The sequence below is a fragment of the Mirounga leonina genome, unplaced genomic scaffold (genome assembly GCF_011800145.1).
Source record: "Mirounga leonina isolate KUSES-001 unplaced genomic scaffold, KU_Mleo_1.0 Mir_366, whole genome shotgun sequence".
NCBI classification, from domain to species: domain Eukaryota; kingdom Metazoa; phylum Chordata; class Mammalia; order Carnivora; family Phocidae; genus Mirounga; species Mirounga leonina.
The window spans coordinates 10,619,776-10,644,941 of NW_023270709.1; the positions used below are offsets into that span (position 1 = coordinate 10,619,776).

A 25,166-nucleotide genomic window follows, 5' to 3' on the forward strand; every position below is an offset into this window, starting at 1 on the left:
TTAAAAAAATCACAGAATAATTTTTATTTATAATGAAGTTATTCTTTCTAGACTTTAAATCCTATGTTCACTCTTATAACAGAGAATCATTTAAATAACACCACCAAAATGAAGACCAAACAATCGATTAATTGATATTATTATATCAATTTCTTTGAAAAGTCATCATGATATCCAGTTAGTTTTGCAACACGGTCCATTTTCCAGTGAAATTCTCAACAGACTGCTAAGAATTAGTCCTTCACTGACAGTGTGTTCTAAGGTGTGGCCGATGTGGCTCTCTTAATTGCTTCAGAAGTTAAACAAGTGATCTGCGGAAGAGGCTGACTTCATAGGTGACCCATCCATCCACAAATGGATAGCATGCCTTTCAGCTCCTTTGGTTTTTATAATAATCCCTTTGGAAAATTAATTATTTGATGATCGTTCCCTTAGAATTCTACGTTAAGCAGGAGGAATCACTGCCTATACAGTTTGTGCCAACGTCCTTGACTTTCTCATTTCCACTGTTTTGTTTATCAGATCATATAGTGATGGTAGCCTTATTTTATCCATATTTTTGCTGTAAACATTGAGAAATATACCAAGGACAACTAACAAACCAGACCACACGTACCTAAGAAGAGAAAGAAGGAAAAAAATATTAATATCAAGGTAACAATTTATTGTTAACCACAGGACTTGGTGATAAGTTCACAATAATTCTGCAATAAAATAAAATTTTGCTATTGGAGGCCTACAATAGCATTAAAATAAAAAACAGTATTTTTAGATCAGATTAGATAGAATTCCATCTCATTTATATTAAGTATATTCAGAGAGACTTTATAAAATACTAAACGTAGTTCATTTGAACTTTGAAGATAACAGCAAATTCAAGTCCACGTCCTAATCAACAGTCTAAGAATGTACTTAAAGCACTGAGTACATTCTGCCAATGGCCATCTTGGGAATTCAGTTTGGCAGTCCAACTGTTTATCCCAGTTGGGTAGCACATAATGAGATAAAAAGGGGCACATCCTGAGAAAGCTGGGGAACTGGCATAGATTGCTGTAATATATACCTAGCATATGGGGAAAGAGAAACTAACTTATAGAAAACAATACAATGACTGAAATTTATCTTGTGGTTATCTTTAAGCTTACACATTCATAATTTCTAAGTATGAATCTTCTCAATCACTAAGCAGCATAAATTTAAATGATACTGATTTCAAATGCATACTAGATGGTCGAGAAAACACTTAACTGCTTTACAAGAAGCCATATACTAAATAAACTTACAGAATAATTCTCTACCTCAAATCCTTTGTGGGAGAGGGGGACAAATAACTTTAAAAACCATATATATGGTTTCATATGTATGTGTGTATGTTTCAAGGCAAGGTGGAATCCTTTAATCTCAAGACATCACTCATGTTCATTTATCTTGGAAATGGGATCATAATTGCATTGGGACTCTGGTTAGGCAATTTAAGTGTACAATATGATTTCTTCAAAATAAATAGCAGAAGACATATCAATAAACTAGGGCTCCAGATGAAACTGATTTTTTATAAATAAATTAAGGCTGCTTAGGAGGAAATGTGAAACCAGGCATCTACAAGTAGAGAAACCTGTTGAATTAAAAAGTACTTACTGAAACGTGAATGGTTTAGCAAAGAACATAAATGAAAGTACAATGGTCATGGCTTTTCTTCCTGTTGTCACTGTACGGAGAAAAAAGGTTGGTTTATAATGTGCCTACTATCTTGGTAATATTTTGGAAATCATTTTCAACAAATATTTACAGAGCCTACTATGTGCCAAGATCTACGTGACATGCCAAGAAAACGATGGAAAGCAAAAACCAAACAGAAAGTCATTGTTGCCGCTGCTATGGCATTTACAGTCTAGGAGGGGTACAGATATAAATCATATTATAATTAAATGTTAAAGTACAACTGTAATAAGTACTTGATAAAGGCTATGACACTAGGGAGGCAGGTCATCCTTAGAAACAGTCTGGCAGGAAAAATAGGCTTTCCCAAAGAAGGTAGGATTAGGTAGAGCAGGGGTTAGTCTTTAAAAGAAGTAAGCTAAAGCACACACTAATATCCTATCGTGGTCATCTCTGAGTAAGACCATGAATAATCTTTACAGACTTCTTTACATGTCTGTATTAACTTTTACCTGTCTTTCAAGTACGACCTTGAAGTCTGCTGTCGGGTTTGAAACCCTCCTCCGTCCCACCCACGTAGAGGTAGAACCTTGGCATATGTCTCCATCATAGCCTTCCGTCCAACTTTGCATTATCAGTTGCTATCCTCCTCTAAATGGTGAGCTTTACTTAGTTTGTCTTATTCATCCTATATCCCCGGACTCGACAGCTCCTGGCACTTACTATCCAACGTATAAATAAATGAACTCCAAATGAAGAATCTGTTTTGGAAATGTGTCAGAGCCTGATTCCCCAAATCTATTTTTCCTTCTGTATTAGTAAACGGACCCCTATTTTAACCCCTACTTTCTTCTGTGTTAGTAAACGGACCCCTATTATGGGCATACCTTCCAGCCTTTCCTACGGTTAGGTGTTGTCATGTGATGAGGTTTGGGCCAAAGAAAAGTGAGCAGAAGTGCTGTTTCTAGGAAGTTTACTTTCTAGGAAGATTCCATAAAGAGAAAGATGTGTCCTTCATCTTCTCCCATCCCACGGCCTGGAATGAGGAAGAAGATGGCAGAAAAGACCGAAGGAGCCTGGTTTCCTAATGAGTGTGATGCCACCACTCCAGCTCAGGAGGCAGTGTAACATGTGGGTTAAGAGCACAGGTCGGGATCCAGACTGCCTCACTTGGAATCCTGATTCTGCAACTTACTAGGTGGTTGACCATGGGGCAAGTCACTTCACGTCCCTGTGCCTCAGTTTACCCTTCGTAAAATGGAACAATAACAGTGCCTACTCTTTTATGGGATTATTGCAAGACCAAAATGAATAATGTATGTAAAATGGCTCCTAGTACATAATAACGGATATGCATGCTGGCTATTATTATTACTGCTGCATTTCTTTTACACGAGACAGAAATAAACCTGTCTGCACCTTTAAGACAAGGACAGCATCTCACATTTTTTATACCAACCACAGGGTTTAATCAATACATATTGATTAATATCAAACCTTTTTAAACAGTTATTATCTTATGAGCAAAACTGGAACCTGAGCTAAATATTATGAATTTGCAATCTTTCTTGGTAGCGTGAGATGACTCGACAGATTATGGCTATGGCCTGATCTACAATTACATGCCCTCTGTTACCATTAGCAATGTAAACTTTAAAAAGGGAAGTTATAAATAAGTAAAAAGGGGAGTCCTATGTGAGCAAATAAAGAGAAACGTTACAAAGCAAATAAACTTTTACAAAGAGAGAGGTATTTATTCCGTTGCTTAATTGACTCTGTAGTATTAGAGTAAGTATTCCCCTAAAACTATGAAATATTAAAATCAGGTAAATGACTAATGCGTGTTTGCATTATGATGTAAATCCTATGTATCTCTGATAGAAATGGTCAAGTCCAACCCAGTCTCTTCACAAGAGAGAAATGAAGCCCAGGGAAGAGGGGAGAGTTACTCTCCAGGTGATGTGTCATTACACATCAGAGCTGCGACTGGGCTCTCCTTCTCCGACATCTCAATCCAGTGCCCTTCATGACAATGCCACACTGTTTCCAATCCTGGGCTTCACTCAGGGCTCTCTCCATATGGGAGAGGCTGAGAGCATTTGTCATCTGGACCATTCACTGGGCAAATGATACAAGGTTAGCACATGGAGTCATCTGTCCTCCTCACTGGGCCTCACCTGTTGCCCCTCATCTGTTTTCCTGACTCCCTCAAAGCAAAACCAATACAACTTCCATTCCTCTAAAGTGCCAAGCAAAGTTCCTGCATAAAGCAGGTACATGATAATTATTAGGGAAAAGAAAGGATAATCTGGTTAATGCCCTAGAAAGTGTACAAATGAAAGGTCCAAAAAGCTTTGTTTAAAATATACATGCCATACTTTAAGTGCATCAAAATGGGAGTTTTTGGTTATAAATTAAGTGCATATTAAAAGCAGGATTTTTCTCTAAAGGTATTCAGCACATCATACTTTCTAATAAAAAGTCCTTTTAATGTATTTAAAAGTTACTATTTAGATAAATGTATATATCTGATTTTAAGATTAACCCTTCAAATAAAAAATTATGAGCAAACATCATTTTCTTTAGAATTTTAAAGAAATACCATAAGCCAAAAAATAAATTGATGAACTATAACAATTTTCTTTTTATTGCAGAGTAGATGCTGCCTGTATCTTTTGAAAAGCAGCATCAGAGAAAATTTAAATGCTTACTTCATAATCTAAGCAGGTATATCATTCCTACCTGTTACCGCAAGAAGTGCACCGAAAATTTTAATCAGAGCCAGAACAAAGGAGATTCCAAAATACCCAGTGAGGGAAAAAAGGAAAGCATAACCGTAAGTCTGAATTGGATTCTGCAACATATAAAAAAGCCTGTTAGGAAAATGCAAAACAAACCCTGAGGTATTACAAATGAAATAAAACTACAGATTTTAATCAACTTCCTGAGCAATAATAAGCCATTCAACAACGCAGTCAAGCAAAGATTCTTATTTAGTTCTGATTTAATGGAAAAACAATGATGAAATTAAAAATCCTCAACTTTTACATTATGAATCGCTTAAAAATTAACTTATAGGGTAGAGCAAGGATACAATAAATTTAAACATAAATCATTTCATTTCTGAAATAATTTCTGATCTGCATATATTATACTAAAGGAGTTATCAAATTACATAAAAAACAATCTTTTTGAACAAGAAATACAGAGGGAACTATTTAATGGAAGATGTTTATTTTTAAAAATGTGATTAGTGTTTACCTTTGAACAAAATGTTACTGCAGGGCCTAATCCACTAGTGCATGTCAATCCCAATAAAATGTACACAAAACCGATTGAATACGAATATAAAACCTATGGTAGATAAAAATAAAGTGGAAAAAATGCTATCAAACCAAAAGCAGAAAATGAAGGATTTTCAATATATGGCTCAATTAATCTACTCAATTAAATCTGAAGAACCACCATTTTTAAGTGACATCATTGTTTCAATATGGCCTAGCTTTCTGGAGATGATGATTGATCCTCTTTATAAGTTTATGGCTTATTTTACGTACATCATAACATAGCAGGACTGATCCTTCCATGTATACAGTTACATAATATTCATTTTTTTGCCTGGCTTGATTACTGATTCAAACCACATTTGAATTTTGGGGTTCCAAAAACACACATAAACAAAACAAAAAAACCCTTTAAAGCCACTTATTAAACATCAGAACATCAAATGTTAAGTTTGTAAAGATATTAACAGATAATGAAAATAAGCAGGGACATATCTATTGGCATATCTATTGCTTGATTTCCCAGTTTTCCTACCAATCTTTCTATCCCAGTTCCTCATATTCCTCATAAGCACAATCAGCAGGGGCATCATCACACTTGTGCACCTGTGATGTGTCGGGTACTAATAATGCTAATCATGTGCTAATAATGCTCTACATAAATTATTCCACTTCTCACAACCAGCCTATGAGTTAGACACTCTTAATGATCACTCCTCTATCTGCAGATAAAGAAACTAAAACTTAGAGATAGTAAGTCATTTTGCCCCAGTAAGAGAACTCGTAAAGCTAGGATATAAAAGAGGCGATCTTAGCCCAGAGTCTGTCTAAGCTCTTAACCACTGTATTATAGTAACTTTCTAGCAACTTATAGTTCCCTAATTATCTGATCTTTACCTTATCTAGGAAGAGTGGTGATGATGATCAAGAAAACTTCTGACCAAGATTAAAGACTCCTTAAAGATGCCCACTCTGCTGACAAAGTAATAGGAAAGACCATTCCTATATACCCTTAATGTGGTATGCTCTCTCTGTCTAGCGAGGGGTTAGCTATGAAATTAATGTAAACATACACATGATAACTTTCCTATATACAAATACCAACCAGGCAGAAGATATAAGGAAAGAAAGGACATTATTTGCAGTAACAACAGCAAAAAGATGAAACCCCTAACAATAACTTCAATAAGAAATATGTTGGATTTATATGAAAAAAACTTAAAAAAATCTAAGGGACATTTAAAAAAAGCCACTTGAAAAGCCATGGAAAATCATGGACTTGGACTGAAAGACTCAAGTATATAGATGCCATTCTCTCTAAATTAACTTATAATTCAATTCCATACCAATCACAATTAACAATGGAATTTTCTAGTTTATTTGGAGATATGAACATCCAAGAATAACTAATGGTAGTAATATTCTGAAAAACAAAAGGAATATTGCTGGCTAGTTCTAACATATGGTAAATGTATGATAAAGCTGCTTGTCATCATATGGTTTTGGTGCAGAAGTAAATTCAAAAGAACACAATTCTGAATCCTACATTAGAATATTATATGATAAAGAAGGCACTTAAGCTGGAAAAGTGGATTTTTCAACAAATGATACTGGGACAAGTGGATAGATAAGAAAATTTTTTAAAGTTTTGGTTGGATCAAAGATTTAATTAGGGTTGTCTAGGTGGCTCAGTCGATTAAATGTCTGCCTCTTGATTTTGGCTCAGGTCATGATCTCAGGGCTGTGAGATTGAGCCCCATGTCGGGCTCTGTGCTGGGAGTGGAGCCTGCTTAAAATTCTCCCTCTCTCCCTTTGCCACCCTCCATCTTGCTCTTAAAAAAAAAAAAGATTTAATTAAAAAGGCAATCATAAAACGAGTAGGCAGTATGGGTAAAATTCTTAAAAGTTGGGAAAGCCCTTTTCAATCATAATAGGTAGCCAGAACCCATGAAGGAAAAGATAAACCACATCAAAATTACAAACTTCTAAATGGAAAATAATACCAAATACAAAAGGGAAGAAAAGGGATGTAACACAGGATCTTTTTAATATGTAAAAAAAAAACAACCCATAAATAAGGAAAAAAAATTATTTTTTTAATAAGGAAAAAATTTATCAAATATTATACAATAAGCTCTTAAGAGGGGTAGTGGTATCTTTTTTAGTTCCCATAATGTTTGAATGTATTACTTTTACGAAAATGATGATGACAAACTAGTTTAAAAATGCCATGCGAGTCTTTAATATCGTAACTATTTCATAAAGTTAGCACCTCACCACTTTTGAGCCTGTTTGCTGTGAAGAAGCACTGGAGTCCTTACCATTTCCGAATTAGAAGCATTATGCAGTTTCATAGCTTTCTCTTGAACATTTCCTATGACAGCATCTGCACACAGTGCCAGGGAAATAAGGATCACACCTTCAAGAAAGCATAAGAGAAACACAACCTTCTTATTTAAATAGGTGAACAATAATCAAGATTTATCAGAGATTTTATTGGGTTAAAAAACAAAAGCAGATCTTAAATCACATTGTTTCAATAAAAATTGATGATTTTTATCGACTACCAGCTGTAATGGGCACATATGTGATGACGTTAAAATCACAAGTAACCGACACTAGTAAACTACATTCAAGCTTATTGTGTTTCCCTATTAGATCAACTAATAGTTCTGCTTTTAAATTAGATGAAATGTTAGAAAGGAACACTGTATTAAGCAAATATAGAAGAAATTCTTAGGAGCTCTGTCAGGACTGGCGGTTAGTCGGTTAATTGAAAAAAACAGACGAGGAGGGAAATCATAAAAGATGTTACCTACATTATTAAAACATTTCATTTAGAACACATAAACATGCATGCAATTGCCACGGTATTTTCTCTGAGTATGTGTCCCGACTAAAATTCTGCACTTTCTCTTCTGTATAAAGCATACTTGTAACACACATTGTTAATGCTTTCCCAGTTGTTTTGTTAAAAAGCACGTGGGAAACGCAGGAACTTCTCAAATAGTTGGGGTGCAGAATCCTTTCACACTTGTATGATATCCTGCCCTTTTTACAGTTGTTTCCTTCATACTTAATTCAATGGTGATTTTATTGACTAGTCAACCAAATTGTTTCAATTAACTTAACAGAAACAATTCTGTCTCTCTTCAAATTATTTTTGAACAATTTAAGTAATATTATTACATGGTTATAGTAACAGGTACAGTTGGCATAAACAAACCTGGAAATCAACACTCAGGCAAATGAGCACGTCTACCTGAGAAGCAGGCTGTTCACTGCCAGTGTTTGGGACACTGGTCACTAGTCATGGTGCTTTACAGAAAGAACAGAAGGCAGCCTTGGTTACGTCTGTGAGTCTGCTGGGATTTAAGGAAGTTTCCCTTTTGCATTTTTAACAATGTATAAGCAATCGCAGGGAGCAGAAAAATATATGTACATGTGTGTGCACTTGAGAACTTTCAAGTTTTCATGCTTATTCTTCAATTTGCCTTCTGATCATCTAACTTTGTGGTATTACCTAATCATACATTTTTATCCACCAAACTTGATTTTGAATGCTCTTTTACTTATTTCAAATGCCAAATCTGTCCTTAAAACAAAAAGATAAGCTGCTGTTGAAGACCCTGAATACAATATCCTAGCTCCTAACAGGCTATTCGAAGACATTCCAAAAATGTTCTGAACAATGGCAACGGCATGAAAATACCTGAACTGCACCCTGAGGGCAATATTTAAAGGCAGACATTTATTTGAATAAGTAAATTCTGATATATTCGCTTTATACGTTCAAAGTTTTCTTTATGTCTACCTTAAGTAACTATCTTAATAGTGAATCTAATCTCCTTTAGATCATAAATTGTCACAGATCAGGGACTGTGATAACTGTTCATCAGTTATTCTTAATGATGAAGTATTATTAGGTTCTAATTCTCTTACCAAATATTTCCATGGGAGTCAGAATGGGCTGACACTACATCACCACGAGAAGTTGCAGGACTACTGACACCACCTCATTCCATCATTATCGTCCCCCCGCCCCAGCACGCGCATGCGCTTTCATATCCATTATTCCATCACCTCAGTCAACCCTCCCACTGCCCTTGTGTGAGGCAAGCTATCATCATTCTCTCTGTTTTAAAAGGGAAGCATAAAGGGGTCTGACAATTTATCCATGGTTATAATTTTAAGTGATCTGAACAGAACTGGAAGCCGTCTCTTTGACTGCAAATCCTGTGCCTTCTCTACAACTGCTTTTTCATAAGTAAAAGAGTCAATTATCTCAGTTTTCATATATAGTTTTCCTTTTAGTGCTGCTGACAGGAAGTGTTCCTGAAAAATCTAAGCCATGTCGGACACATCTATAACTATAAGCTTTCTCAGAGTAAAACTCATTGAAGTAATGATCACTTGTACTCTGAACAATCAAAATTGAAAGAGATGCAATAGGTTCCACCAGAATCTTTTGGTTGTTAAAAGGCTTGCTCCAAGAGGCTGTACTGTTTACATTCAAATCCATTAACTTAGCCTGGTTAACAAAGCTAGTAAAGAAGGTTGACTCATTGCCAGTAAGAAAAATTTTGATTCTTAGAAAGAACAAAGCTGATGTAAATGATTTTCTTCTTTATACAACACTTTCCTTCTCATGAATAATTAAAATTTTTTCCCATTTTTTCACACTTCCTCTGAACACCTTTTTATTTATTTTCCCCCGCTGAGGATTTACTGGTATAAATGCAACCATACAAAAGCATAAGTTATGAAAAACAGTCACGGTGCGACCTCCATAGCCCAGACCCTCAAAACCCCCTCTGAGAGAGGAAAGGGAGGAAGGGAGAGTCCCCAAACTGCCTAAGAATGCTACAGCCCCTGGGCCCGTGCAGGGCTGGTCCGGCTGGGGTGGGAGAAATCGGGTGCCATCAGTAGTCAGTGGAAAGCTCACACAGCTGGCCCGTGGAGTCCAGGTCAATGGTGAAGTCCAGGTCATGATTATTCTTGGCACTGGGCCGCATGCCAATGGTGCCAAAGATGATCTCACCAGTCTTCACTGTCAGGTAGTCTTCCATGTAGAACACTGCCTGCTTGCAGCATACATATGGGGACTCGGGGCTGGTGAAGCCCATCTTGCAGCGGCGAGGGAACGTGATGTTGATGTAAGCCACAGGGCATTCCACTTCACTTGCAGGCAGAAGGGAGAGTTGAAAGTCAGGTCATCTATCTTGACAGTGTAGATGTGTACGTCCTTTATGAGGCAGGCCTTGGTGACCAGCTGCGTGGGGTCCACCACATCTACCAGGGGCTCCTTGATGGCCACACCTTTGATGCAAGACATGTCAAAGCCATATACATTCTCCCACCAGTGGCTCTTGTCTTTGTATTGCCGGTCTTCAATGGCTGTCATGTGTAGCGTGACTCAGTCTGGAAAGATTAGGCCATCAGGTGCCAGCCACTTGTCTGGGGCATAGGGCACCACGTTGAGCACTGATCCATAAAAGAGGCAATGGCCCGTTCACTCACTGATAATGACGTCCACCTTCTCCACCGAAGCACTATTTCCTCCACCTTCCCCTTGATGACAGTCACCATGTGGTCTAACTTGTTGGCTCTGACAATCTTCACCACATAATCAGAGATACTGGAACACTCAATCCCAAAGACCTTGCGGGCTCCAGCCTTGGGAGCAAACGTAGAGGATCCCTGTGCCTGAGCCTACACCCAGCACCACTTTGTCCTTAAAGAGGTGCCAGTTGTGAAACAGAGTTTTGGTACATGAGGGTGTGCACCTCATCTTTCAATATCTCTTCCTGAATGCCGAAGTGAGCACAGGAATCAAAGTAGTAATCTCTGGAAGTCATGTCCTCAGCATTGGGCTTCTCACTGCTTCCTGCCTGTTACAGGAGACCTCCATGATGCAGTTTGCGGCCTTGGGTGCCACCATCTTCATCCGTACCTACTCCTCCTCTCGCCACAAAGAGGCCCCTCCCAATACCTAGGTATTTTAAATACTGTTTCTGTCAGGCTAGAAGATGGGATGATAATAAGCTTATGAATAAAACTCAGTAGTATAAGAATGGTAATACTGTATATATAATAATTTTTCTTCAAGGTCTTTAGAATAAAAACAATATTCTAACACCTTTATGCTATTTAGTTCTAAATATACTATAATACCTATTCTGCCTGTGAAAAATCTAAATTTTATTTATAAAATTCCACCTGGCACACTATGAGGTGACTTCATGGTGGAAAGTTCAAGCACTTTAAGGTTCTAACCATACTTAGAGCACACAGTTCAATATTAACATACAGCATACCTTTCCCTCTTTAGCTAAAACAATGACAAGTAAATGTAAAATTTCAATTTAAAAAAAAATAATAAAAACAGTTACTAACGTGATTCTTCTATAACTCATGTGTAAACTTCCAACTCAGCCCATAAGAAATTGCTCTATCATGTACTCAATCACAGAAGATTCTGACTGGCCAAACAGCCTCTTGTTAGGTCAAAATACAAGAGCACTAAAAATAGCTGTTACACTTCTAGGACTGTAATATTTTTACTGTATCTTACATGGAAAGTCTGAAAGCTTTATGTTAGATATGAAAATCACAGATGTCACACCATCATTTGAAATCCTTATGAAATTGTAAAAGTTCTCAACTCTTAAACCAAAATGCCTGCAAAATCCAGGAGTACAAATAATTTCCTTACCTGTCAGGTTGAAATTTGGTGCAATCGTGCTGTCAGCTAGGGTGAACCATATCAGACCAAGGCTCATACACACTGCAGCTGACACATCTGCAATGTTATAACGCTTCCCTGTGTAAAATAAATGTAAGCCAACCTCATTATGCAAATGCCCACTTGGCACAGTTTTAGATCTATGTGTCTAACCAAGTAGAGCAGGATCTGCTTTTTGTATCCAAAGTCAAAAATATATGAAGAATGTTTAGATCAACGCCTGAGACAGTCACAGAAGGGCTTATGAGAATTAAATGATCAATGAGCACCAACATGTCTTCATAAGTCAGATATGAGATCCTACTTTATATGTTATGGTAGTGAGTAAATATGAACATTTAAAGTTTGTGGACATGAGTGCCTCCTTTACTTCATATATAATAGAAGGTATGAATTTTCTTATAGCTTATACATTTAAAAGTAACCAGAGCAATTATTCAGGTTATATAACTGTTTAAGTTTACAATGACCATAATCAGATAAGTTCTAGGTTGGTGAGAATTAACCTGTTATGGTATATCCACATTATTTAAATTTTATTTAAAAATTATGTAGTATAACTTTTTCATAAGGATCACTAAGGAAATATTATACATGCATGTGGTTTTTAATAAGGATTGGTGTCAATGCTTTTTCCTGCAAGAACAGCCACCCTGATATTATATGTGATATAGCCAACAGACACGTTCATTACAGAGGGCCTCTGTGGGAAGGCATCCAATGTAAAAAAAATGAAGTTAGGCTGTTTAAGAACTTTAGTGATACAGGGGCCCTTGATTATCAAAACAAGTACTTCTCATGACAGTGACATGAACAACAAAAACTTGTTCTACTTGCTATTAGTTTCCTCTTTACTCCTATTTCCACATAGCTTGTAACTTAGTTGGGGCTCTAGGAAGCCAATAAGCCCGCAGAGTTGGTAAAAAAGCAGTTCTGCTCAGGTTAAGCTTACTTCGTTGAGAGAATTGTTCATTTGTATAATGGAGGTAGAGGGGGGTGCCCTGAGGAGAAGAGTGAAAGAACTGAAAAAAGGGAGTTTCCAGGTATTTCTGAGTTATGCCTTCAATACTTGAATGCAGTATTTCTGGAAATGTGGTAGATTCCAGATTAAAAGAAAAAAAAAAATAAAACAAAATACTATTTTTATTTTTCTTGAGTCTGAATTACTGATTTTGAATACTAGGAGATATCACAGAAGTATCAGTGTTTTTATAATACCTTATTTTTTTTTTAAGATTTATTTATTTTTTGACAGAGAGAGAGGGAACACAAGCCGGAGGAGTGGGAGAGGGAGAAGCAGGCTTCCCGCGGAGCAGGGAGCCCATGCGGGGCTCGATCCCAGGACCCCAGGACCAAGACCCAAGCCGAAGGCAGATGCCTAACGACTGAGCCACCCAGGCGCCCCTATAATACCTTATTTTATAAGATGTCACTCAGAATTGTTCCAGTATCGAGAATGTTCATTGAAAATAATAATTGGAGTTTAATGTTTTTCCTAATGCTAGATGCCATAACATATCCTATTAGTTTCAAACAGTATGAAAATATATCATTACTATACCTTGAATAAAAACTCCTCCTAGCATAACAGGAATCAATTTGCAGCACTTGAAGATGACTTGGGTAGGATAATTCAGGTAGCCCAAGGAAGTATTTGATAACCCCATAGTACCCACAGTTAGAAAAGCTATTATCATGTAGGTTTTTCCTGGTATTCTGTAAAAGACAATTTTTAAAATCTTCATTTCGGGACCCAATTCATACTACTGTAAGATAATGTGTTTACAATGTGTAAATGTCTAATTTCTGTTGAATATTTCTAGCAATATTGGTGAAATAGCAGTATTTTTAAAAGTTATCACACTTTACTTGTATAAAACAATGTTGGTAAAAACAACAATTTACCCTTATTTAATCAATCACAAGTGAGAACTCGAACTGTGTGAAAAAAATGGTGTACCAGAGTTACACAGATTCGCCCTGATGGTATTTAAAAAAAAAAAAAATGTTGGTAAGAGGTTTTTTTAACAGCCGTTCCATATATATAAACTATCTTGACTAAATTTAGAAAAAAAGAGTTGAGTTTTAAACACTATTGACCTCCACAACGGTAAACAGCCCCTAACTAATTTTCAACTTCTAAATTGTTGTTCTGTTTCCTAATGTTCCCATCTAGCATTAGGAAAAATATATTCAGCCCTTCTGCTAAAATAACCTGAGCAGAATATCTCCAGATATTCTGGAGTGGTGGCTTAAAAACTCTAAACATGATTTTTATTACCACAATGTCCACTCTAACTCTGTATTCCATAAGATGTTACAATAATCAACTTCAAGATGAACAATCTGATTCTCTCCTCGGGATCCCAAATCACTGCTTTGGGTTCTGTCTGAATTTCCTAAAGGGGTTTTTAATTTGGCATCTTCAGAATTTTGTGCTATTATTGCGAGCATATGCTCACTTTGACTAGATATTTAATGGTCTAAAATAATCTTGTACACTGGTGTGACTAACACATGAAGTACTATTCACATAATCAGATTATGCTGCATACTTAGAAGTAGCTTCCATTTTGGGGCTTATGTTCCATTTAAATCAAGACAACAAAATTCCTCCGCATTTTTTATTTGGCTAGATATAAGGCAAAATAATTTACTGGAAAAGTCAATTAAAATCTATCTTTTCCACTTATATTTCAATTTCGAGGCCTTTCCTACTTAACTACTAATACAGTTGTCAGCATTTAAAGTCCATGTGGAAGTAACTCGGCACGCCCGTATGCATCGGTGTACACAGACACTGATTGGTATGCTGTCTGTGGGGTTTAATCCTCAGTGCGGTATCATCAGGGAAGGACAGCACTACTCCTCCAAGTAACGACAGAAGTCACAGTGGTCAAATTTCCTCAGACATAAATTGCAAATAGTGGCCCGAAAATAATTTTTTTTCTGCCTCGAGTCAGAAAAAATCACAAGGATGGTGATTACAGAAGTAACATAACATAGGTAGAAAAGCAGCCTAAAACTCAGGAGGCCTGTATTCAGAGGGTCACAACTCTGAGAGCTACTTGCCGTACAGACTCACGAAAACTCCAGCCCTCCTCGAGGTGTGTTTGCCCACTGGTGAGACCAGGAGGTTAGATTCATCATCTTCCTCCTGGGTGCCGCTGTGGCTGTTTTATTTAATATCCCAATTTCTCACGTCTTTAGGCGGTGGGGGTGGGGGTGGGGGGTGGACTGTGACTTTCATTGGCCCCTTCGAAACCAATTTGACAGATCTCCTTTATTAAAACCTCATGCAAAGTAATAATAAAATTACAAGATAACTTTGATGAAAAATAACAAGTAGTGTATTTAGGGTGTTACAGCTTACAATAGCCTCCCCGCACATTACCACATTTGATCCTCAAATGTCAGAGAATTTAAGCAACTCCCTTGAGGTCTTAAGAGAGCTAATTAGAGGCCATGCCAAGACTCAAATACATGTTTTCTGACTCCTCTACTCTTTCAAGTATGCAGTATTCATATAAATATAGGAAGAAAGAAGAAAAAGAAAAAAAAAAAAACAACTAAGCAAAGAGTTTGGCTACCTAAAGGTCTGAAGAGCAGCACCACTTAAATAAATTCAGAAATATGTGATTGAGCATATTTTCATTGTAACATACCTTTAAAGGCTTCTTCTAAAAATGTTTTTAATGTGCCTTGGAAGCGAAAAGGTTTTAATTCATAATTATATTTATTATACGTCTGTAAATTCTTCTATATGCCTTCATTTATGTTTAAATCAAACACAAATTATTTTATCTTTAAAAGTGTTATAGTCATTTGGGTTAAGAGTTGGGATAAACATGGCTGGAGGCTCACTCCCTATTTCATTTGGGTAGATGAGAGAGAGGTGTATCTTTTTTTTCTAAATAGGCTCCATGCCCAGTGTGCAACCCAGTGCGGGGCTTGAACTCAGGACCCTGAGATCAAGACCTGAGCCGAGATCAAGAGTCGGACGCTTAACTGACTCAGGCACCAAGGCACGCCGGAGGTGTATCTTTTTTAAAGGAGGTGTATCTTTGTGTCACTTTCCATTTTATAAAGATAGCATTAAATTCTTTTACTTTGGAAATAGACATCCAGCAGTTTGCAACTGGTAATGAATCATTATGCTTTCTTACACATTAGTCTTGACAGATATATTTACTTTCTATTTTATCACCTCTATGGCTGAGTACTACACCTATATGAAAATAATACAGACACTAACCTCAGATTCAAACATTTTTTTTTACTATCACTGCTATAATAATTTACTGGCAATAAAGAGAGGTTGAGAAGCAAAATTAGAACTATGAAGGAATACTGGTATGATAGACTTAAATACTTAAAATTTTATAGTTACCTTCAGACAAATATCAAAAACATTTTTTGTAAGAAAAATGGTAGCTGTGAATATTTATTTTTACTGAAAGACTAAACATTTCTATCATTGAAGACAGGCTATCAGTATTTAGTTCCTTGCTGCATTTAAACTGCCCAGTGTATACATGAAATATTCACATCTTAGAGTCTGATATGACAGGATAACCACACTTACATTTACCAAGAAGCTACAATTTCCTAACCTTCTCCTGTTTATAATCAGGTTTTTGCTGCATATTGTTCTGTGTACCATTAAAAATATTTCGCAATATTTCTCAAATCTAGATGGTCAATGCAAAATGTTATGTCAAACAAACTCCTCTGATTCTGATGAAAAGGCATGCTACGAAATTTGAGGTTTAAACATGCAGTCTCAGCTACTGCACATTATAAAGAAGACAATGTTGAATAGAATGTATCCCACAAAACATTAACTATGCATTTTAAAAACCACTGTAAAAGTGGCATTGACTATTCACCACTTTGCTCTTTCTTAGCACTGTAAATCTTTCAGTAATCGTACCCATTTCAGTTCAATTTATAAAAACACGTATGTACATCTGAATACTTTCTCCTGTTTCAAGATACATTTACTGTAATTTGAGCCCAAACTACATTTTTCTGATAACATTACACTAAAAGAGAGACCACTTTCTTCAGTGTACAATTGAACTAAATTTAATATTTTTTTGTAAGTTGGTTATACTGATAAAAAATCTTGGGTATTAGATATGTTTTAGTAATTGCAAATGTATATATTTCATGTATGATATACTCCATATTCCCAAAGAACAAATTTAACTACTACTAATGAACTTAACTGTCAAAAAAATAAAAACAAACCACATACCTTCTCCTTTTGTCCTGAATAAGCTGAAGTTCTATTAGGCCAAATATGGAGTAAAATGCAAACTGTACTAAAGTAAGGTACCAGCCATAGGACTTAAAACCCTCCATTGAAAATATTAATTCCTGTCAAAAGATACATGAATACTGTTAAGTTCTGGGGCAGACCAATTTCCTCACAATAAATTCCTATAAACACAATCTTTTAAAAAGAACCCAAGCCTCACCCCCAGCAACAAAAAATAAAAAGCAAAATAAACACCCAAATCACAAGGCTTCTCAGAGGTAAAATTAGAGAAGTTCAGAAGGCCATTCCAAAGGACTCTAGATATTCAGGTGAGAAAAGTAAAGGGAGGGAGGGATAACTATGAAGCAATGTTATCCTAGGCTTTTCTTTTTTAAAAAAAAAAGACTGCCAAAATTAAGAACTGCCCCAACAATGGGCAAGATAGTTGGGTCAAGGACTCATTTACTGTATAACAAATATATTTCATTAGAAGTCTATTATCTCAGGCTTGTTTTTCTATAGGAATTTAATCAGTTCAAACCAGTAATGTGATTTTTTGGAATATTTGTGCCACAGATTATATAAAATTTCTCCTTGTAAAGGAAATGGTTACTTTGTCAAAACATGTTATCTTATGAAGTAGTATCTACGTTAATTGTTAATAAGCCATTAACAAGTCAGTAAGAGGTATTCCAATACCTGGCTTAATCGATTAATCACTCCCCTCCCCCAACCATAGACTCTGAACTAGATTTTGTACATTTTTAGGATATAGATTTGTACATTTTAATATGCTATTATATGTAAGAGTTAGTAGCAATGTCAGTTTTCATAAAGTAAAAGTAATTATTAATCTTAAAAGCTTTGCATGTTATAAATTAAAATCTCTGATGATTAATCAAACAGAAAAAGAATAATAAAATTTGTAAATTTCTAATTCATTTTCCTTTTTTGCAATGGCTAACTCTGCTCCCAAATTATTTAACAATGGTGTTTTGAAAAAGAAAAAAAAAAATGTTTCTCAACAAGAAACTGAAACCTGTATTTGATAAAATTTACTGTTTTTCATCATTCTTCATTGTGATATCTTGAGTTTTTGTATCATCCTCTTAGTGGGGAAATTCGTTTTTATAAATATTAAGATTTTTAATTCATATTTTTGTTTTACACTAATACTGCTCATAGCATTTTTACAAGCTAAGGAATAGCCAATTCTACCATTTTCTTCATTTATACTTCCTTTTATCTTCCATCTCTATAGGACAATGGGAAAGAGTACAATAATTTTTAAGATCATTCTAACTGATTAATACTAAACAACACCAGAAATATTAACTGTTTCAACAAAACACATCCATTTCCATTTCTTGAATTATAAAAGGTTTTCTCACATTAGAAAGCTGCATAAAAAAGGAAAGTTGGTAATGGCTGAAAATACTAATGAACTGATAATTAAGAATAGTAGTCCCCATTCAAACATTGTTTACACTAGCCTGGTTCTTCACCCATCAAGCCCATGTCCCCAGGAGGTCAGGAATTTGCTGCTAGTCAAAGGTAATACAACAATCCCATAACATAATACAAACAGAAGACAATTTGTGGCAATGTCAGAAATGTTTTGCACCGGCAAAAATCACAGAAAAATAAGGTTCTGACAAAATTAGATTTGAAGAGGAAGCCAAAAAGAATGAGAACACAACAGGTGCTTCATAAAAAGAACAATTCAGATAGTACAGGATTAAAGAGAAACTCCTGGAAACACTATAAAGCATCCTCATATACTTTGCAAAAATGACCTTTTATTATTGAGCTCCAAGAATCAACAATGGACTAGATTATGGCTTTTGTGTTATCATTCAATTTTATTGGAGAATTACGTTCCAAAATACCACTGAATACTTGAATCACTCTCTTTTAGAAACACATGGGTGCAATTACTTTAACATATTTCAAATTTTTTCATAATTTTAATTTTTTAAGTTTGTCTCTGCTCCCTTCCCCCCATCTGAAATATTTAACTGTGAAATTTTGATCCCTGCTAAAAGTAGCAGACTATCTTTTAAGAATCCTTTTCTATATTAAAAAACTCAAAAATGTGAATAAAGTAGCATCCTATAAAGAAAAATATCTTGGACAAAACTATTAGTAATGCCCATATTGACCGCAACTGTTATAATTAGCATCTTGTAAATAAGTAACTATTTTTACCTGTAAATATCCATAAATTAGGTAAAATACAAAAACTCCAGCAACACATATGAAAAACTGAGTAAGTTTGTTAAATCTGCTGAGATTTATGCCAAGTACTACGATGTCATCTATTGACTTGATGTGTGGTGACATTGTCTGTGTTTTGGGAGGGACAGTGATAGAAATATATTTCCTGGAGTGGTTGAGCTTGAGATCCATTGTTCTTGTTTTGCTGCATTCAGTGCTTCTATAATTATCTTTGTTGGTTTCCTCTCCTTTGTTCAGTGTTTCTTTTGCTTGCTGAGGCAAGTCCTAAAGAAGGAAATAAGCAATTAAAGCATTTGGATCATAAGATACTATGCTCCAAATATTTCACATCACGCTTTAAAAATTACACAGGTAAATCTCATTCTCTCTGGGTATTAATATATTAATTCCTCTATACAAGCTTCCAAGCAACCAAAAACAATGTCTACTCTCCAATTTATCTTCTCCTGATAAAGACCATACATCGCTAAATATATGCTATTCTCATTTCCACAGCAAAAATCGAAAGCTAACTTGGTGTTTATTTATTTATTTTTTTTAACTTAGTGTTTATTTCATCAAAGAAGTAAATATGCTTTTATTACGGTTTTATATGTATTAAGGAAATAATCTGCAAAGCCCATGATAGTTTATGAGTGACATCTTAACATTAAAGTTAGCCTTTGCAGAAAAGAGCTGATGCTCCTTTAAGTACTAAGTCAACTGTAAAATGTATTTGTTAATGATGTTTTAAAAGTAAACTCAAACAACTTTGTTATTTTAAAAAGCTAGATTTATCAGAGACAACAGAAAGGATAATATGCCTTAGCAAGAGCATTTCTTAGGTTAGGTTAAAAGAAAATGTTTTCTTCCTTTGGACAAAATCATTTTAATTTAAAAAGTCTTTGGGGAGTTGTTGTTCAATGAATATTAAGTTACAGTTATATAAGATGAGTAAGTTCTAGAGACCTGCTATAGGACATAGTGCCTACAGTTAACACAGGGGTGTGCACTTAAAAATCTGTTGAGGGTAGATACCGTGGTAAACATTCTTCACCACACATACACACACACAAAGGGGCAAACATGGAAGCTTCTGGAGGTGACAAATGTGTATTACCTTGATCGTTATGGTGATGGTATTACAGGTATATGCACGTGTCCAGACTAATTAAATTGTGTATGTTAAACGTGCAGTTTTTTTTGTGTGTAACAATTATACCTCAATATAGCTGTTTTATAAAAAAGGAATAAAGACGCTTCTGGGACTATAAGAAGTTGGAAAACATAATTTTTTGTTAGTCTGTGAAAAAAAAAATCATGAGGGCTCCATAGATGACTGTCAATTTCCCTTTGGATTTATATAAACCAAAGAATGAGTTCCACGTAGAGGTTGAAGAGAGAATGAAGAATTATGACAATTAAAGAACAACCTGATGATGAAAAAATTATCTTCCTAGAAAAAACTCACTGTCTGTCACAATCCAATGGGAACTAAAATTTACAATAGTTGAGGAAAGAGGATAGATAAGGATAACTTTGACAGATTTGGAAATCTCTTTAAAAGAAACTGTCACGATGGTTTAAAATGGCAAGAATTAGAGTCACTTCTTCATGATCACTTCTCCTTTGCTAATTACAGAGATAGGTCATCTTCAGTAATTTAAATTGGGATCAAGGTTCGGAATACAACTTGTAACTAACAATACTCAGGCATCAAATAACATTTATTTTATAGGGCACCTGCCAAATTTCTAAATAGAAAAAGCATAATTTTAAAAAGTTTTACTGTATTTTTCCTTTACCTGTTTCTTCTTCTTTATATATTGTTCTTCCTTCCCACACTGTTCAATCAGTCATCTCTGAGTTAAGACTTTTTAAGTCATCTTGCAGGATACCCTTGAGATTTGACTTTCTTTATAAACCATGCTTTAAATGATCTTGAATGTAGAAGAAACAAAAACCTGAGTAACTACTTTCCATGTGTGTAGGCATGGATACAGAGTACCATTCAAATATATCTGGCCCCACGTAAGCTTCTCCTCCCTCCACCTCTTTCAATCAAGCCCTGAACTGCCCACAAGGAACTATTATTTCATTCCTGAAATATACCATGGACTTTCAAACACCCTTGCCTTATGTTCATGATGTTCTTTCAGCCCGATGTCTTTTTTCTCTAGGTCAGCATTTGAAATAAGCTTTAGTGTTCCTTCCTTTGGAATACCCTCCCTAATTCCCTCAGTTGGGAGAGAAGAGAAATGGAAAGGCAAGACTCAAATCTTGTCTCTGCACCCTTGATATCTGGTATACTCTGCACCCAAACACTCAGATGAACCAAATAAACGGGCCCTTCCCCTGGATGCCCTCAAAACCCCACCTTGCAATCACTTACTGTCTACCTGAACACAGTTTTTCAAATGTACTGTGGTGTTGGCAAACTTTGTGAGCAAAACTAAAAATTGTATAGAAAACAGAGGTTAGGGGAAATGTGCAAATAATGTTTATATATTTACACAGAGAGAATAAATAAAACTTCTAGAAGACCTCTCTCCTGCTTTTATTAGTATCAAAAATTTCTCCCCCACCCATCTTCTGCTGGAGGTGTTTGTAACTTAGCAAGATGGCTGGCATACTGTACTGACTCAATAAAATTATAGCTACCATTATGAGAAGCCTTTCCCCAGGCTTTGGATTTTGACAGATCTGAGTTCAAGATCCAGCTTTGATACTGATTAGCTGAAAAGCCTTGAGCAAATTACTTAACCCTTCTGAACTTTAGGTTGTACATCTTTAAAAGGGGGGTACAAAAATGTGCCTGTAATAGAATTCTTGTTACGACTAAATGAAATAAATTTAAAAGTGCCTAGCATATAGTAAGACAGATCACAAATGTTAGCTGTCATTCAACTCTTTAGAACTATTGCTAGTATGATATGGTCTGCTGACACAGATTCCTCACCCTTTTGATGTGCAGCTAGAAATATGAATCTGGATTTCCAACCCAGACTTCTCTTCTGGAATCCAGATCTCTATTTCCAAATGCATTTTTGAAAGCATTTCTACTCATGAGTTCCACTGGCACCTCATTTTAAGTGTCCAGAGCAGAACTCATTATGTTCCCCTCCAAACAAACCTGCTCTTCCTATATTCCCAATCTCACTTACTGGTATGAAGCCAAAAATCTGGTATTTATTAGACTCTTTCCTTTTCCTCACATTCTATATTTTGCCAAGGTTCCTGTTGACTCCACATCCATAAATGCACCAAGAATCTGTTTCTGACTCTACCATTAGCAGCTGTTTTCTCTTGCCTAGATTACTAGATTAGCCTGTTTATAATCTCTTCTTCCCTTTCTGATCCCTCTTTCACACTACTCAGTATGAATGCTCATTATGCTGCACCTCTGATTAAGGTCCTATAAATTACAAGCTGGTTGATTCTCTGGACTCTCATAGCACTTTATAAATATTTTTACAGATACCTAAATCATAATGGCCTTTTTGTTTTTGTGTCTGCTTCTCTCACAAACTTATGATACCCTTTAAGGGAAGAGACAATACCATCTGCATTATATTTTCGCACATAGCAAAAGTGTAAGATATGAAATGAAGGACTCCATTGCACTTTAGTAAGCACCATTTAGTCAATAGAATCCTGCTCCTTTCCGACAATTTGCTGCTTTTAACACACCTATTGGCAATCTTAGGAGCCGCAGATCTGTGCCAGACAAGTAGAGTTAAATCCCTCCAGCACTGTCACTTCTTGGACATCTGTGCCAAAATACTGACATCTCCACTGAAATTTCCCACAAAGCATCTGAAATGAACATGGAAATAAATTCACTTCCTTTGCTTACTTGAGGTGCCAGCACCAGAAAATCTGCCCTGCAAGGCCTTGCATTTAGAAAGCACTTTTATTAATCAGAACATCACTGGTCAGATCATGTGACTGATGAAGATACTGTAAACTCTGATACCCAGTAACTGTGATCCTTAATGTCTGCCATACGCCTTCCATTTCAGACCTTAATGATGGATATGAATCATCATCTAGAGAAACTAGGCCAATGTCCTTCTGGTGCAGGAAAAATAAAATCAAGCATAAAAACTGTTTTAAAATTAAATGCTCAACATTTTGCTTTGCTTTAGAAATTCACAGTAACCCTTGAAACTAAGAACAAAAAACCCACAGGTGTGAATCACTGCCTAAGGCCTCTTCCTGAAGTCAACACAGATATGTTATGTTCCTTGGGGGTACAAAAAACTGTTAAAACGGAATAAAAAGGTAGCATTTCTAGAGCATACTGATATTTAAAAATTATAAATAACTGGTGATAACACTGATTTACAATGACCTACTTAAGTCAAAATTATTTCAGTTAATGTCTTAATCTAGTTTTTTCCTACCCTTAGAAGACACGTCTCCCGTAGAGAAGGGTAGAATATGAGGAAATTATGTCATTACAGTGTAAATAACCAGAACAAACTTGATTCTGTATTTTGTCACACTCAATGTTACAAATAAAATAATCTTGCCACTATCTATAAATTAAGTGGACTCTAAACAGTAACTGAGTGACCTATGGGTTATGATTATAAAACGAAAAAAAATACTGTCTCATTTCTTTGTACACACTTCAGATTACACAAAGTTCAAGAAACAGTGCGCTAATTTTTGATGCTTACTCTACTTTTCCCAAGGGATAAATCTAAACTTAGGATTTGACATATATTTAGAAATTAAGTACAAATAACACTTATCTAAATTATTTTCAAATGCTGCTGTATCTCTCTCTTCCACGTCCCAAACTATCCCGATTCACTTGGGAAAGCGTTAATCCGAAAACCAATTCTCAACATCTGAGGTCCTACCATAGAAGAAACGCACGTACCCAACACTAAAAAACCCTCCGTTAGCACACCAAAGCATTCCACCTTCTTTCGGTAATTCTTTAAAAGACAAACAAGGTGGAGAAAAATTAAGCTGCAAAGACTGGAGAACCTGCATAACTTCTAGTGGAAGTTTATCACATAAACTGAATAACCTGGCAAGAACAATCACCTTGCACTACCAATTAAACGGACAGCAGAGTACCCTAAGTACCCTACCTAACGCAGAACCCGGAAACAGCTCTTAACTAAGACGCAGCCCTGGGAACCCAGGGGACTGACAGTTCTCCGGAGGCCCCTTACCATAAGCCTAAAAGGCCCTCCTGGAAGTGGCCTCATGTCTCAGAGTCCACAGACGGGGACGTGAGGGAGTTCTAGCCAGCCGCAGGGCGGACAGGGGGCGAGGAGGAGCAGATACTGCTCCCTAGAAACCGTGCCGGCAGGTTTCCGTTCTTTAAAAAAGGAAGTCACCCGGGCCCTCCATCCCGACCGAAAATAAACTGTGTCAAGATTCTCTGGGGAGAGGGAGGTCTGGGTCCCAAACACGGCGAAGCGCCGGGGGGGCACGTCCACTTCAGAGCCGGTATGTCACCTAAAAGGGTGAGCCCAGCCCGAGTGGCGCCAGCCAGACAGAGCGTCTCCCCCTCCCCAGGTCCGTCGCCATCACCTCCTTCTTCTCCTCTCCGCCTACTCCTGCACTTTCCACAGCCGTCGCCGCCTCCTCGCGAGGTGCTCGCATCGCCGGCGCCCGCGCGCCACTTCCGCCTACGTGTCTCCGCGCGCGGGCGCAGTTGCGCGGTCCCGCCCCCTCGCCGGCCGGGGGCCATCAGGCAGCGAGGGCGCGGTTACCTCTCGCGCATGCTCTCTCCTCTCCCGAATGCCGGAAGAGCGCGAGGTGAGCTTGGCCGCACGAGGGCTGCGCTTCTGCACCCACTAAAAATGGCGTAGGAGTGTCGAGCCCCGACCGGGTGGGGAGTTTTCACCCACCGATCCATGTTCGCTTGTTGCTGGTCTCCGGGCCTCTGCAACCTCGAGGGTTGCTGCGGCTTGGTACTCCCCGGGCCCCTGCACCCCGTGGGCCCCCACGCAGGGGACCACTTACACTGCAA

General features: G+C 36.8%; 1 protein-coding gene and 1 pseudogene across 7 annotated transcripts; both read right to left on the reverse strand.

Annotated features, from left to right (window-relative positions):
• SLC35B3 (solute carrier family 35 member B3) lies at positions 1-24,816 on the reverse strand. 7 transcript variants are annotated; one of them, XM_035030831.1, is made up of 11 exons: positions 24,725-24,816; positions 20,974-21,108; positions 19,160-19,453; positions 16,949-17,070; positions 13,250-13,404; positions 11,659-11,766; positions 7,265-7,362; positions 4,921-5,013; positions 4,402-4,513; positions 1,639-1,708; positions 1-616 (listed from the first exon to the last, which is right to left on the reverse strand). In XM_035030831.1, exons 3-11 carry the CDS (start codon positions 19,358-19,360, stop codon positions 466-468), a joined length of 1,110 nt encoding a protein of 369 aa, XP_034886722.1. In that variant the 5' UTR covers positions 19,361-19,453; positions 20,974-21,108; positions 24,725-24,816; the 3' UTR covers positions 1-465. The 7 variants fall into 7 exon arrangements, with proteins under 7 accessions (XP_034886722.1, XP_034886720.1, XP_034886721.1 ...); XM_035030829.1 differs by having other exon boundaries at positions 20,974-22,984; positions 24,725-24,815; XM_035030830.1 differs by lacking the exon at positions 24,725-24,816 and adding an exon at positions 24,361-24,718.
• On the reverse strand, positions 8,493-11,468 carry LOC118027447 (annotated as a pseudogene).
• Positions 24,817-25,166: the final 350 nt, after the last annotated feature.